The 17,249-nt window shown below is 34.5% G+C and overlaps 1 protein-coding gene across 1 annotated transcript in view; it reads left to right on the top strand.

Annotated features, from left to right (window-relative positions):
* Positions 1-17,249, top strand: part of LOC136848673 (uncharacterized) — a 35,461-nt gene that overhangs the window by 16,442 nt on the left and 1,770 nt on the right. The window contains exons 6-9 of the mRNA XM_067121123.1: positions 9,132-9,282; positions 10,251-10,447; positions 11,459-11,614; positions 14,213-14,341. Of these exons, the coding sequence (XP_066977224.1) occupies positions 9,132-9,282; positions 10,251-10,447; positions 11,459-11,614; positions 14,213-14,341 (633 nt within the window). The remainder of the gene's footprint in view (positions 1-9,131; positions 9,283-10,250; positions 10,448-11,458; positions 11,615-14,212; positions 14,342-17,249) is intronic.

The raw sequence follows: 17,249 nt of genomic DNA on the forward strand, positions 1-17,249 counted from the left end.
GAATTCAACGATCACAAACAAATATAGCCAAGCAACATTTACACTACTTACTTGATACATAAAGCTATGCGGTACAACTTTAAGCTAATCATAAAAATGAGGTTAATTGCAAGAAAAAAAATCATAGTTAAGAGGCTACTCCGACCTCCCGTTATCCACCTCCCTTGCCCAAGAGCAGTGTAATGATGAACGGTTATTTGAAAATTCCCAGCACCGACAAACGAAGCCTTAAAATGCATATCATTATAGAGCATTTTCTGCCCAGAAATATGTTTTCTTTCATATCCCGAAATAATTGCATAAACTTGTGTTACACCCCGTACGTATAAATCCCGTGTCAGGCTGATTGCAATCATATATATATATATATATATATATATATATATATATATATATATATATATATATATATATGTATATATATATGTATATATATATATATATATATATATATACATATATATATATATATATATATCTATATATATATATATATATATATATATATATATATATAAAAAAACGACGATCTTATAAAAATCTAAACCTATATACAGTATGTATATATATATATATATATATATATATATATATATATATATATATATATATATATATATATAGCAACCAGTATGGGGAAAAAATGACAATTCCTTTGTTCAATATGCTTTATTTGGCTGGCATTTCAGAACCATCTCTGTTCCATACTCAAGGCTATAAAACTGAAAAATAAAATTTAAAACTGGCTCAGGCTTAAAAATTTACTAACATAAAATAATAATGGTACAAAAGCATAACAAGAGATGGAGGAACAAAGAATACCGGGCAGTAATCGCAGATAGAGATTGATTGACAGTTTGGTTCTAGAAGAAGCTGACGAGCGGTACATAGGAGTTGCCGTGGCCTGAATATTTAATTGGGGAACTGTATAGCTGTTTGAGGAAGAGTAATTCAAGTATCGGCAACTGATGGTCATTTGAAGCCTCGCCACTTATTCAAAAATCATTGTAATCTCGTAAAGTTTCCGTTGGAACCAAAAAATCCTTAAGTTTCATTCCTTTAGTCTTTGCCTTCGATTGCTGCTCTATCTCATGTTTTGCTTTTATACTTTTAATATTTTATTTAAGAAAAATCTTCAGTCTGAATCTGTTTCAACTTTTATTTTTCGATTTTATAGCCTTGAGAATGGGACAGAGATGGTCTTGAAACGTCAGCCAAGTATAGTATAATGGACAAAGGAATTTTTCTTCTTCCCATACTTGGTTTTGTTCATCTGGTTTGTAGCAACCGCCTTCAACTTTGGTTTATATATATATACATATATATATATGTATATGTATATATATATATATATATATATATATATATATATATATATATATATATATATATATATATATGCAGTATATATATATGTATGTATGTATATGTATATTAACACATATATACATATATTTTATATATATACATATATATAATATATATGTATATATATGTGTGTATGATATACATATACATACATACATATATATATGCATAAATATACACACACACACACATATATATATATATATATATATATATATATATATATATATGTATATATATATATATATATATATATATATATATATATATATATATATATATATATATATATATATATATGTAGTGGGAAGGTATTCACTTCTTATAAACTGTCTGTTGTACTGCGTGCTTTCACTCTGTAGGAACAAGTTACTCGATAATTAAATATGTTGCAGCTTCATCTAGAGTATTCAGATGTCGGCTAATTTCCAAATTTTCAAAAGTTTTCTTTTTATACATTTTGGTTAAATGAAAATTACGTTTCCCCTTAAGTACACTTATTTTAGTGTTTAAGCTGCATAAATTTTCCACCTTTTCAAACGGTAGTAGTGACCGAGTCTTTATCTTAAAAGGCACATTGTAAAATTCTTGGACTTCGAATTTCACTTAGTCTGTGGGCACTCAGAAATTTTATATAAGTTCACAAGTTACTTGGAGCTTTCACGGTCACCTCTCCACACATCTCACACCCTCCCCGCCCTGATGCCTTTTTCTAACTGACTTTCCTTCCAGAGTCTTCGTATATATAGGCATTCATTCGATGCTGAAATCTGGTATAACTTTCCCAAGTTTCGCCCAGATGGGCTTCCCTTTTCCATTAATGCTTCACGTTTAATTAACTATACAGTTCGTCCAACGGTTGTTATCGAGTTAATGTTATGGTGTGCGAGAGGTCACCGGACGAGGTCAAGATCTCAATTAGCTCCTCTTTTTGCCCAGTTCTTTAAGAGGTAAACACTTTGATTCGAATGGGCGACAAACGGTCAAATTCGGCATCTGGGATTACTTATTTTTGTTATCGCCCCTTTTCTGTTTTGCTCTCTCTGTCTTTATCGGTGATTTTCTGTATGCCCTCACGCGTATATTAAGATATTTAGTTTATTCAATTATAGACTCGATTCCATTATAATCTCGGCCAGCTACCCAGCCGACTCCGGCAGCTCTAGCTAAACTGAGACAAAAATAACGTGTCTACGAGGACCCCTAACACATGCTTCTCAGGAAAATCACATAATTTATAAGATAACTTTTAAATCATTAAATTGAATATAAAAATGAACATTTCTTCAATCAGATTGAAATAAGATATTCAAATGTATTTGTAAAACAAAATAGAATTTGCTATCCAAGTTACATAGTCATTACTCAGACTTCAGTCCTATTTTATTCAAGTGGATATCGCCCTATTATTTATGGAATTTGATAAATAGATATTTTTTCATTCTCTTCTGATGACGACGAAAGTTAATAGCATTTCTTGGTTAACTGTGCGAAGGGGGATGTAGACTTGACGGCTACCTTCTCGGTTTTGTACTTCTTGAAACGTTCTGGAGAAATATCCTTGTGTAATTGTACAGTATGTGTCAACAAGTGTGTTATGTGTTTATACAAATTAATCTTGACTTCTTTCATGTAACTATAAGTATTTTTCTCGTATAATAAGTTTTGCGTGCTCATTATTCAACATTAAAGGTATGATTGGCAACTCAATTAAAGAAAGTGGTAAGAGATCAGTACTTGTAAATTTTCTATATTTACTGTAACAATAATTAGTAAGTTTTCATTAATTAAAGTCTTCTTAACAAGTGCATAAGGTAAGTGTGTTAGTTATTGTAATAAAATCTGAATTAAGGGTAAAAAGAGTTTTCTTTTCTTAAAATTATTTAGTGTCTATCTAGGAAATTCCTTCTTGAAAGATATTAGTCGTGCTTGGTTAGAAAACTAAGATATAATTGATAAACTCCTTAAAATGATTACATTACATTTTAAAAAATTTACTTACATTCCCTCGTTTCCTAAATGTTCCCCCTATAGTCAAAGAAAAAGTAAATTCGACGTTGACATCTAACCCCGAACTTTTGCTACAAAACCAGCTAATCAAAGTAAGAATTGCAACAATACAAAAAAAAAAAAATATTCCTAGGTCAACCGTTGAAGGTAAACTTATCAATAAGGAAATCAAATACAGGGAATAATAGGATGAATTGATGGGTTTGTTTTTATTATAATTACTGAAATGTGACTCTTCTATTTCTTAGGTTATACCTAGTTTTTCGTTTTTCGAATTCTTCAGTCAATTCTGGTTCCTTGATTTCTTAAGTTCTCTTGACTTTGTCTTTATTTATCCAGAATCCCTCTTCTCCTAATGATTCAGCATATGTGGAAGGTATTTGGTTGTTTACTTTCATCACCTTCACTTTTGTCTCTTGTATATCTACGACTTTGTACGGACCTGTGAATTTAGCGGCTAACTTATAATTAATTCCACTTCTTACTTCCGTCTTGATGTAGGCTTCATCCCCTATCTTGTAATCTACTGGCTTTAATCCTTCTTGACGCTTGTCGATCATGGTCTTCTGGGCTTCTTCTAGATTCTTGTGTAACTGTTTATGAATTACCTTGAAATTACTAATTCTTTTCGTCATGATGTCTTCAGAATAATTTGGCTGTATTGGCTAATTCAGCCATGCATATGGTAATCTCGGTACATGTCCCATCAAAGCTTTTATGGGCGTTGCTTGAGTACTGGAATGATTTCTAGCATTTATTGGACTAGAGGTAAATTGATAACTGTCCGTGAAAATTTGGAAGATAGCCGACATCTGAGCACGATAAGTGAAGCTCCAAGATAGTTAATTATCGAACAACTTGTTCCGTCAATTATCGAGGAACTTGTTCCTACGGAAGAGAAAGCGCGCAGTAGGCTACAACAGACAGTTTTCAAGAAGTGAATACCTTCCTCACTACATACACACACACACACACACACACACACACACACACACACACACACACACATATATATATATATATATATATATATATATATATATATATATATATATATATATATATACGAAGATTATTCAAGTCACATTCATAGACATCCATAAAGCTCCTCCATAGGATTTGTTCTTACACGAAGGCGAAAATGTAGCAGCCCGAGTTAAAGGTTGGACAATTAGGCTGACAGAGACCAAAGGTCACGCATAAAAATTAGAGAGGAGGAATCGATGCTGATGATGGACGATGGAACGCTGTAAAGAACTTTCCAGCAACAAGCCACAATTTGGGCTACTTTCATGAAAAAAAGGAAAAATAAAGAAATTTCTAAATTATATGTGAATAGCTCATGCAGAATGTTCCCTATGTAAACGAAATCTTTTACATTAGCTTCTTCAAATAAATGCACATTAGGCTCATCAAATGTCTTGTGGAATCATTCACTTATAACACGCTGTCCTTCACTGTCCGGATACTAAGGTCCTTCCACTCTGATGCCATTTTTCCGAGGATTTTCAAGGTTTTCCTCTCTTCTCTCTTCTTAATACATCAGAATTAAACATCCTTTTCTCCAGCCTCTCGACCTCCATTCTCTCCGCAAGACCATACCACTTAAAAAGGCACTAATCTGTACCCTCACCCATGCTAATCTTTTTTTTCACTATTCCTTATCTTCATATTCCTCACCGATTCAATCATCCTTCTTCCAAATATACTACGCTAAATATTCATCTCAATATCCTAAATGTTTGCCTTTTTATCTCAGTGATACCCCACAAACATCTGATAGTTTAAACTGATAACTATCAGGTTCAAAATTTCTATTTGCCCGAATTAGGATTAGAGAACCAATTTATTGAAGAGAATAATGACAGTAAAAAGAATAAAGACTGACATAACCAGATTAACTTTTCCGTTTCACAGTTATTTACCTCGCATTTTCACTGATCTAGGGTAGAAAGTCCGTCCAACTCTTAAGTATCTCCGACTGACTACCATAGCCTAAACTCATTTTGTATCAGAGTCAGGAATCATCTTAAATGTTGGTTTGGAGATTGCTTCTTTCCTACTACTAAGCTTTGGGATTCCTTTCACACTTCCGTTTCCCCGGATCCCAGCGGGCCTGACCTGGAAAAGATTACAGAGCTGTCAGCCTCATCGGGGTTTTCATATGAAAGAGAATAAACTTTGAGTCATGTCCCATGCAAGTGGGCTTATTCACGAGTAAGGCTTTGGTAGGCTTTAAATGATCAGGCTAGACCATATCGCATATCCCCTGTAAGGGGATAGTGCCATCAATGCACCTTACGCGGTGTACTGTAGGCATTACTTAAGGTTTTTTGCAGCGTCCCTACGGCCCCTAGCTGCAACCCCTTTCATTTCTTTTACTGTAATTCCGTTCATATTCTCTCTCTCTTCCATCTTACTTTCCGCCCTCTCCTAACAATTGTTTCATAATGCAACTGCGAGGTTTTCCTCCTGTTACACCTTTCAAACCTTTATTCTCAGTTTTCCTTTCAGCGCTGAATGACTTCATAGGCCCAGCCCTTGGCCATCGCTTAAATCTTATATTCCTTCCTTATATATCCCACATTACATATTTTTTCTGAACTATTGGACGATCTGAATAAAAATAAAACAAATAGAATCGGTGCAGTACAGAGGACTGTCGAGACACAGACATTTCTCATCCCGAAATCTTGTCACAGAAAATGAGAGACAAGTCTAAAAAGATTTACAAAATCAATATCCAGTTACAAGAGGATTTCACCCAGGAAAGATGTTGTAACTCCTCTAATACGAAACTGAATAACGCGTTGAGAAATATTGCATCATAAATATCATCGCTGGGTAACGCTAATAACTCATGTCCTCGGCGGTCTTTACTGAGGCAGAAACTCACGAAAATAAACCTTAAATGTGGCTGGAAATTACAGTCATAAGTTGACCGCGTTACACACGGGAGTGGTATTATGGAGTGGTAATATGGCGATCGTTACGGAGGAGTGCACAGTAGAACTCGAGAGAAATGTGCTTGCGATGACGTCAGTGTATCGACGCTCTCATGCCGCGGAATATTACGCGATACTATGAATGTTAAGACTACTGCCGTGCGATTCGTCTTGATGGAATCCGGATTATTTGCGTCAGTAAAAAAACAAGGGAAAAAAAGGACTTTCGTGTGAGACATGAAGGTCGATTAGGTTGCTGAATGATTAAGAAGCGATGAATTTAAGACAATGAACGATTCTGTTGGTTTCATTTATTTATATTATTTTTTTGGCACGTGGCAACTGACTGGCCAAGCGGAAGAGAGTAATCCATCATATTTATTAATTCAAGGATAAATGTATTATGAAGCAAATAATAACGAGATTTTCTTAGTTTTTGCTAACAGCATAACAGAGTTATTATTTATATATATGTGTATATATATATATATATATATATATATATATATATATATATATATATATATATATATATATATATATATATATATATACATATATACTGCATATATATGTGTATGCATGTATATATATATACATATATATATATTTATTTATATGTATACATATATATATATACATATATATATTATATATATTTATGTATGTATGTATATATATATATATGAGTGTGTATGTGTGTATACATATACATACATAAGCGCAAGAAATACAAATCAAGAACAGCACATTTCTCTATAAGAAACGAAAGGCGCCTACATCCATGGACAGCACCAGTGTACAAGCACACTGAACAAAGGTTACTCCAGAGAAATCGATGGTTACTTGGGGGAAGTAGATACGATGTATAAAAAGTGAGAGGTCAGAAAGCCTGATGAATAAAAGAAAAGAAAATCTTGAGCCATTTGTGACGACAGACGGCCTTAGCGTTACTGGAAACGTGTCATTAAGAGACCAACTTATGCATGATTTTCGCAATTCAATAACTGCACATGCATGCACTTGGCTCTATCTCCCCCTTGATGTAACTAAGTTTTTTTTTTTTATTAATGCACGCTGTAATAGCAAGAGTCATCATCTGCAAGCATATACCTCCCAGGTATACTTGTATAATATATAGCAGAGTACATATATTTTTCTGTGCTTGTAAGATTGAAAGCAGTTCAGCAGTTTCAGTTGCTGCTTTCAAACGGATTAGAAAGCTTCAAACTTTGAAGTGATGCTTGTCAAGGAGATATTATTTGATCAGGCAATAAACAATGGAAAATATCAGAACATCATTATTTTATCTTTCAAAATGTCATAAACTTTTTTATGCATCTTCCGTAATAATCTAATTGTAGCATCCAAGTTCGACAATATGGAAATGAAAGACCTTGAATATTACTTTTATAAAACCTCGTTTTTGAGGCAACGAGATATTTTTAATAAAGAATTTATTGAGATTTTAGAATACAGAATATTTTTCTTTCAAAAATTGATTATCACATTTATTTATCTATGTTTAGGTTATTGAATTAGATGACAAATTTCTACCGGATAGGTTGAGTTTGATGTTGTCACCAGTCAATAATTATTGTTAATATTTGCTGTCCAGTGATTCATGTTAGGTCCCTTAAACCCCGACGCTCCTCATTTTCAACTAATTATTTTTTTCAAGCTACAATGTGACCCACTGCCGCTGTCATCTTATCCCGAATTTTAATGCAGAGTTCAGTGTTATTCACTGGAATTGATGTTCTAAGGACGGTTGGATTTAATGGATGTTACCCCGTTCTATTATAGTACTGTCTGAGTCCTGCGTGGTCTACTGAGATAAACTAGAATGATGGGTACAAGTAATGCATGTAACTCATTGGAATAAGAAATAAAGAGAAGCAGATTTGTTCTTGACTAGTTGGTCAAAGTCCTTCGGTTCTGGAAACTGTTAATACTGTTAATGTTAATAAGTGTGATCTCTTCTTTCTGTATTTCCTTTAGACTTCTCTTGTTTCCTAATGAGCGCCATTTTCTTTTGAAGCTTGAATTTCAAGTCAATAGGCCCCTGCGGGTTTGTTCCACAAGAATAGGGTTCATCTTCTGAATAATAATAATAATAATAATAATAATAATAATAATAATAATAATAATAATAATAATAATAATAATAATAATAATAATAATAATAATAATAATAATAATAATAATAATAATAATAATAACAAAGCCAACTACATGTCTTAATGATGATCTCATTTTCGTGTTACTACTTGATATCCAGTTTATTTTATTCAAGTGATCAGTATCTCTGTAGTATAAGAATGTAGATTTCTCTAGAGGTGATTACTCGTCAATGACCTTTGTTGTATTGACTCCACGTTAATACGAACTAATCACCAAATCAGATTATCCTCAAACTCACCCTACAAGCATACCATTACTGTGACAGCATCCCCAAATAACATCAGCAAAATGCCCGAAAGATTGGTGCCCCAGTGTAATGTATCACATCACTCATTTCAGCTGTCGCCAGTCCTAAATTTCCATCCTCACACCCTCCATTATTTTGGTAATCATAATTACAATAATAGCAAAATTGCCGAAAAAATTACAATCCGGAAGAATCTCTTCCATAAAAGCATTCATTTCAGCCGTCATGTCTCCTGCATTTGCTCCCTTGCCCATTCCATTATCGCGGTAATAACAAGACCCATTAGAATTTCTTACAGCAACGATTCATTTTTGCCATCATCATCATCATCTTCCCCCGTCATTTCCCCCTCCTCAAATCCTTCCATTACTCCGCAGGGAAACCAGAACCTCCCGTCCGTCGAGGGGAAGGAGGAGACTCCCTTCTTCGCCACCCTGGAGGACCGATGGGTGTACCATGGCCTCAACCTCCTGGCTGACCTGCCCGTGGCGACCATCAGCCCCAGAATAGCTGGGAGAACGAATCACGGTAATTATCGACCACCCGGAAAGGGAGATCACTAGGGAAATCCCTAGGGAGATCCCTAGGGAGAGCCCTAGGGAAGTCCCTAGAGAAATTCCCTAAGGCGCTGATCATAATCTTGGTGATTATAGTGAGGAGGGCGGTGCGGGGTTGGATCATCGAATCGTCGTACATGGTGTTACATCGTTACCAAAAATAACTGGGTATTGTTCGTACAACCTTAATGTCAGGCCTTGATCAATATCTGGATTGGCTTTTATATATAATCTCTCCGGAATTTAGCCTTTGTTCGGTGATGTGGTTTTTCTTGGCTGGTGTTTAAAGCTGGTAATGTCAAGTATTTGTTTCTTATGGAGTACATCTTACGAATTTATTACGTGAATGTTTTCTTATAAAGCTCTGTTCATCATTGATTTATCGATCTAACTCTATTAAACACTCATCAAAATATTTTTAACGGGCACTTCACATAAGTATAATGTAAGTTTCAAGTTATTATTTTGTAAAATGTTGTTGCTTATTATTTAAAGTCCAATCCAGTCATTTGTGTACACAGAAATTTACAACATGCATGTGTTTCCTAATGATATAGTTTTTACCCCAACCTGACTTCTAGCTCCTGTAAGGAAAAAATCTTAAAATCCTCCATTTTCCAGTTAATTGCTTCTCCTTTCTCGCCACATATGTCATGCAAATAATTAATCCCTGGATCTTTATTGCATGTGTGTGTGTCTGTGTGCATGTGTGCGCTCGTTCGCGTGCTACTGTGTGCGTGTGTACGTTTGCAAGCGTGCGTGTAAATAGGATGAACGCAGACTTGTTTATAAATCCCAGGCGAGACTTTTTCTGATAAAACCATTAATTAGTCTGAATCAGGCATTGCTTCGTCTGAACTTATTAATATATATAGCACCCTGTCATTCGTCACCGCGACGCCAGTGTAAGAAAAACGAATCAACCAGTCTTCCCTTCAGGCGATGAATACATCATCCGAAACGGCGCGAAAGGCATCATCTTCATCGTGATGGCGCCGAAGGACGCGCCCGTCCTGGGAAGCCGGAGACGCGACGGACAGAAGTTGTCCTTCGGAGTGGCGACTCACTCCTTCATTCCCTCCTTCGACATCCACGTGTGCGAGAACTGGTCCATCTTCAGCCGGATTCCTTCTATTGTAAGTCCTTGCGAAGTCCTGCGTAGGGTTAGTTGTGGATTAGAGGTTAAATAAATTTTATAACAATTTAGGTCCTTCTGTTGTGAGTCCTCACGAAGTCCTGCGTAGGGTTAGTTGTATATTAGAGTTTATATTATTTTTATGGGACACTTGCGCCCATTCAGCGCTTAGGACGGTGAAAAGATGGAGTTTGAGTGGTTGGACAGCAAGATAAAGCGATCCAAGAAATAAAGGTGGAGTTAGGGGAACACTTCACTGTTACACAAAGAAGTAATAGTTAGAGATGTTGAACAGCAAGGCTAAAGAATGTGGAGATGTAGGTAACAGTAAAAAGCTAGAAAGTGGGTGCCGCTAAGGACAAAAGGGGCGTTGCAAACATCATTTAACACTGCCTACAGTGTACCACGAGAGGTGCACTGATGGCTCTAACCCCCTGCATTGATTAGAGAACAGAGTTTACAGTTATAGGTGCTGAATAGCCCTTGGATGAACTTGAGTAGAAAGCAGTCAAATGCAGTTTGGGAAGATTATATTTTCCATGAAAGCGTCATGGATGAATGTGAAGCGCAAATAGAATAGAAATGAATGAAACTCTTTTGCCTGAAGGAAGAGCTTGACCACTGAACAGGTCTATCAGACAAATAAAGATCCTCTCTTTCAAAAATAGTACGTTTAATGAAGTTGCTAGATCTAGACAATGGTCATCAATTATAACCTGTTTTGCCCACTTGTTTTAAGCTTCACTGTTTTTAGATTAAAAGCGAAATATTCACTTAAGTAACCATTTTCTTCATGGTATTAAAATTAAAGACAATCTTTAACAGGATATTCTTTGTGTAGAAATAAGTCTGTATTGAAAACTGTAATCTTTTGAGTTTCACTTTCTTAAATTCATGGAATCATGGGTATTAAATCACTTAAATTCTACATAGTTTCAACTTTTGAAGTTTGAAAGACCACAAATTTCTGCATCAGTAATAAGAAAATAATTTTCGTTTTTTTTTTCTGCAGGAAGGCGAGGTCAAGCTGGGACCCGACATGAAGCTTGGTGACATGGCTGGTGACATCGACAGCGATTTTCACCTGAAATCTACAACTGGTGAGGACATTTGCAACATCAAGCTGCTTGAAATGACCTGCTGCCCTTGCGATGACAGGTCATACCAGGTACTGTTTAGCAAAAGAAATTTGACTTGGGTTTTGGATTAGGCATTAAAGTTAAATGGATAAAGATTGGTCAGAGTATTGAAATGCAATGGACGGGATAATTGGCATTTACACCATAGAGCCTTTGGCTGTAAACAATGTGCTATCCACTGAAGACGAAAACCTTAAATACAAGATCATAAAACAGATCATAAATGATTAACAGTAAGGACCAAATGGGTATGCCCAGAAATTCCACCTTTTTTACTAACGGTAAATGGATGTGTAAATTGGTTTGGCTATTAAATAAAAATGTACTGAATAATTGCTGTTTATCGCACAGTTTTCAGGCATAAGCAATTTACTATCAATTAATAAACGAAAACTTTCCAATACAGGTTCATAAAAGTAGATCATAGTGACGAAATTATTATTATTATTATTATTATTATTATTATTATTATTATTATTATTATTATTATTATTATTATTATTATTATTATTATTCAGAAGATGAACCCTATTCATACGGAACAAGCCCACCCAGGCCATTGACTTGAAATTCAAGCTTCCAAAGAATATGGTGTTCATTAGGAAGAAAAAAGTACTTGGATGAAATGAGGCTGCTCCGAAATTCCCTCTCTTATTTTAGTTTTCATCTTTGTAATTTTTAAAAATGTTTTTTTTATCTCATCCCTTTATTAAGAACTTGAAGAAAATTAATAAATGGATGAGATAAAATAAAATAAAAGATTACAAATATAGAAAATAAAATAAGAAAAGGAATTTCGGGGCAGCCTCATTTAGTCCGTGCAGTTCGTCACCATGCCGTCCTTTGATGAACCTGTATTGGAAATGTTTTCGTTTATTATTATTATTATTATTATTATTATTATTATTATTATTATTATTATTATTCATTAAATGAAACCTGTTCATATGGAACAAAGCCACGGGGGCCATTGACTTGAAATTTAAGCTTCCAAAGAATATAGTGTTCATTAGGAAGAATTAAGAGGAAGTAAAGTGAAATACAGAAAGACGAGATCTTACTTATCAAAAAAAAAAAAAAAATGAATGAACACATGAATAGATAAAAAATTATTAAAATGCAAGATGAACAGTATCAGGTTAGTAATGCATTCCATCTTCGCTTAAACTTCTGAAGTTCCAATTGCTCATCCTCAGGGGAAACTGTTCCACAGTCCAACGGTGGGAGGAATAAAGGACCTCCGGAACTGAGAAGTTCGACAGCGATGCACATTTATTGTATAGTTGATAGCTCATTGTGTATACCTAAAAGCTCTGTGGGATAAACAGCAATTGCTCTGTACATTTTTATTTCAATAACTTATCAAATTTACATCCATTTACTATTAGTAAAAGTGGAATTTCTCTGCATACCCATTTGGTCTTGCAATTAATCTCTTATGACTTATTTTATGAGCCTGTATTTGTCAACTACATCCTCCCTCAATTAGAAGAATGTTTCCATCGTTTGAGCACAGATTTCCACACTCTGTTCATGATTTTATAACTAATATTACTCGAAAAAGTAATCCAGCTAAATCATCTCTATATCCAGGTTGGAAGAAATTGTCGATTACTCCCAATTTCTTTACCATAATTAAGTTGGAAGGGAAGCTTACACAGAAGGATTCTCACAAGCGAAAACAAATGAAAACCTAAAAAAAGAACACTAACAAATAAATAAAGGTAAATGATCCCGACAAATAATTAATACCTGCCTGAACTGCAACATGAGTCAGATAGAACTGAATCGCCCACATCTTCAAACACGTTGCTCCAGTGGGTTGGTCCATTGGGTGGGCTTACGTTTCCCTTCTTTAATTCGGATCAACAATGAATGTCATTTGGATTTCTTATCAGCTCAGTGACTTGACATTTTGTTATTTGTTGGGATAAGTCATGTCATGTTAAGGTTACACTGTGATAATCTTCAACCAAAATACGACAGTTAATTCTTTATATTTGAATTTGCATATATCACAGACAATTGCATTTACGCTCAGAAAAACTTTATATGATATGATTATATATGATATGATTTTATATATATATATATATATATATATATATATATATATATATATATATATATAACTAGATCTATATCTATATCTTTCTATCTATACACACATTATAATATAATGTGTGTATATATGTATATATATATATATATATATATATATATATATATATATATATATATATATATATATATATATATATATATATATATATATATATATACTGTACATATATATACATTATATATATATATATATATATATATATATATATATATATATATATATATATATATATATATATATATAATGTGTGTATAGATAGAAAGACGTAGATATAGACCTAGTTATACTGTATATCTTTTCATCCCCGAGAGGGTGGCTGCATGATGTATTACCATTTTGTTCCAAAGCAAGGATCACACCAACCATGGGGTTAGTATCCCCATATCTCTGACCTTTCTTTTTACAGACGATTATGGGGGTCTTACATTCTCTAGAAATTACACCTATACAACCTATGGGCACTTAGGATCAGAAAAGATTAATGATTTCCTTTTTTTTTCAGGTCGTACCAGCGTCATCGCCGAATGACCTCGGGGGCATTGCACTCAAAGACAGCAAGCTCTTCGTCACTTTCCCCACATCACTTGATATCCCAGGCCGAGCTTTGCTTTTGGCGTGTTCCATCATCATAGTGAGTGACATTTAACTCATTTAAGCTCCTTCTAATGGGCTTGGTTTCGCCTTCACTTCAGCGAAATCCATGAGCAAATTTCTATTCCTGTGTACGTCTCATCGTTTTAAGGCAAAGGAACGAAGCAATGTTTGGGTATTTTTTCCTCCTAGGGTAATTGCATTATAAGATAGTGGTGAATTTCAGTCTCCCTATGTTACTATTTTCCAGTCCCGCATCATCTAGTTCTATCCGTTCTGTTCTCCATATTAAACAAATCTTCACAATACTCTGTCGAGCCAGGACTACAGTCACCTGAGACAGCATTTCTCTATTTGTATCTTTCATCTTGAGATCCATTTGTTTTTATTCTCCTTAAAGTTGGCATTTACCTTCCTCCTGTTCTTGTTACCTAACTGTTTTCTACTTTCTTCTTCTTGAATGTGATCTCCTCTGCCATGCAACTGCACCTCAAATAATCTTCATGTTTCCAATACTGAACCTTTTATTTCCTCATTCCGTCATTCCTACTCTCGCGTACCCTCAAACATTGCTACTGCACCTATGATCCCACCTTTTGCATAATCCTCAACTAATCCTTCCCTCTCAGTTCTCCCATTTTCTCCATACATGCTTTTCCCACTTCCTTCTTATCCAGCTCACTCGCCCCAATTGCTTTTACAGCCTCATTTTCATCTAATTTATTGATACTTGCTTTTGCTTCAACATAATAATGAACAGATTTACTTTCAGTTCACCCTCCTATCACCATTTTTCCATCATCTTGCTCTTCTATATACTCTGTCCAATGACATTATATATAGCAAACTTTATTCTTCACCATTCTCTTATAAACAATCTTCTTTGGAAAACCATGTATTGCCAAAAATCAGGCCTCTTCCTTAACACATATCCACAAAACTTTCTCATTTCTCACTTACCCAAAGAACTCTCCATACCTACTAATATTGCCATCTCTTTTTAACTTTCACCTATCTTGACTGCATTTTCTATTCCATATTTGGACCATACGTACAAAGTAGTATAAATTTGATAATTTTCACCCTCAGTCCTTTTATGCAATCCCTGAACTACCACTCATCTGCTCTTTCCACCCATAACCACAATTTTCCTAATACTAGTATCTCTAGTTTAACACCTTCCAGCTACCCTAGGCACAATCACATTGTTCTTCCTTTCAGTCCCTGCGTACACTGTCCTTTTATTCTTGTCTCATTAAGATCCAAAACGTCGAGCTTTCTCTCCTTGGATAAATCACCTATTATGTAGTTTTCTCTTGTGTATCGCATCCAAACACTTTCATAATCCCTAGATTTTTAATTTCTTCTCTGGTTTTTCTTAAGCATCAGTACTGTGAATGCGGCAGCATACCTCAAGCTTCCAGCCATTAGGTTATTTTCACACCACGGAGAGAGGCAGGGATACTATTATTTTCTTTTCGTGGATCCCACGAAAGTGAAAATTGTGACTGCCAGTGGCCATAGGAGAGGAGGCTCATATGCCATTCAGGGGACATTCCCTCCCACTTGTCAGGTGCTTCTTTCACTTGAGGTACAGTATAGTTGTGCTCCAAACCACTGGCTGAGGGAGCTATGGCAGTCCTCAGTAAATGGACTGTGCAGAGACTATTTGGTTCTCATGGGCCTCAAGAGGGAGAGGATCAGCCATCCTTTATGGGGCATTTATTCACCTGCAGGTTAACTCCCCTAAACTAAGCAGTCCATAGCCTTGGTGCACACTGCATTAGAATCCCTAGCCGTTGGCCATGCCTAAGGTAGCATTGTTCTGGCAGAATCGTTTACTATCACCACAGTATATATATATATATATATATATATATATATATATATATATATATATATATATATATATATATATATATATATATATATATATATATATATGTGTATATATATATATATATATATATATATATATATATATATATATATATATATATATGCGTGTGTGTGTGTGTGTGTGTGTGTGTATTATATATATATATATATATATATATATATATATATATATATATATATATATATATATATATATATATATATATATATATATATATATATATATATATATATTATTGATATATATATACTGTATATATTATATACTGTATATATTTGTGTATTTGGACAATGTCTCTCAAAGGCAATTCTCACTAATGCCAATTCCTGTATGGCATCTGTAAATTTAAAGCAACACTTTTCCATTTTCCTATATCACTGTGTGTGTTTTAATATTTCACTATTTTCTTTAACAACGGCTGTCTCCAGATACAAGACACGACAGTGACATATGAAGTGTTTTATTACCGATTCACCTAACTGTATTGCTTATATATAATTAAACTTGCATAGCCAAGTTATTTTTTATTACTTTTGATGGTTTCAGGAATTTTTTCAGGTCAAGGTCTTCTCTGCAATACAGATGCCTAGGGCTTCTCTTTAAAAATGGGGGAAGAGTAGTAATTTATTTATTTATTCTTCAGTGTTCCCAAACTGCTCTATGGCAAATTCATCTCCTTGGCTGGGATGCTAGAAAATGAATTGAACCGGGGTTTACAGCGTTCTCTAAATATTGTTACTCTTTTATTCCTCTCTGAACCCCGAAATCGTTACTTTTTCTACCATAAAGGCATAGTGGTGAAAACTGCTTCACTTCTATGGGCTTAGATGACAAATATCCCATAACTTTCAGATCAGCTAAGACTCTTAAGTGCGTTTTGCTGTCCTTCTGTTTTCCTTCTCTCTTGATGCGCTCAGGAAACCAGTTATCCACAGAGGTGTAAGAGAGAGAGAGAACACTTTATTGTGCAAAAAACTAAGAAAGTACAGCACAATAACAGGCCTCTATAATGAGTTGCATTGGCTGTAATATTATGTATACCTTTTCC

The sequence above is a fragment of the Macrobrachium rosenbergii genome, chromosome 19 (assembly GCF_040412425.1).
Source record: "Macrobrachium rosenbergii isolate ZJJX-2024 chromosome 19, ASM4041242v1, whole genome shotgun sequence".
In the NCBI taxonomy this organism is placed as follows: domain Eukaryota; kingdom Metazoa; phylum Arthropoda; class Malacostraca; order Decapoda; family Palaemonidae; genus Macrobrachium; species Macrobrachium rosenbergii.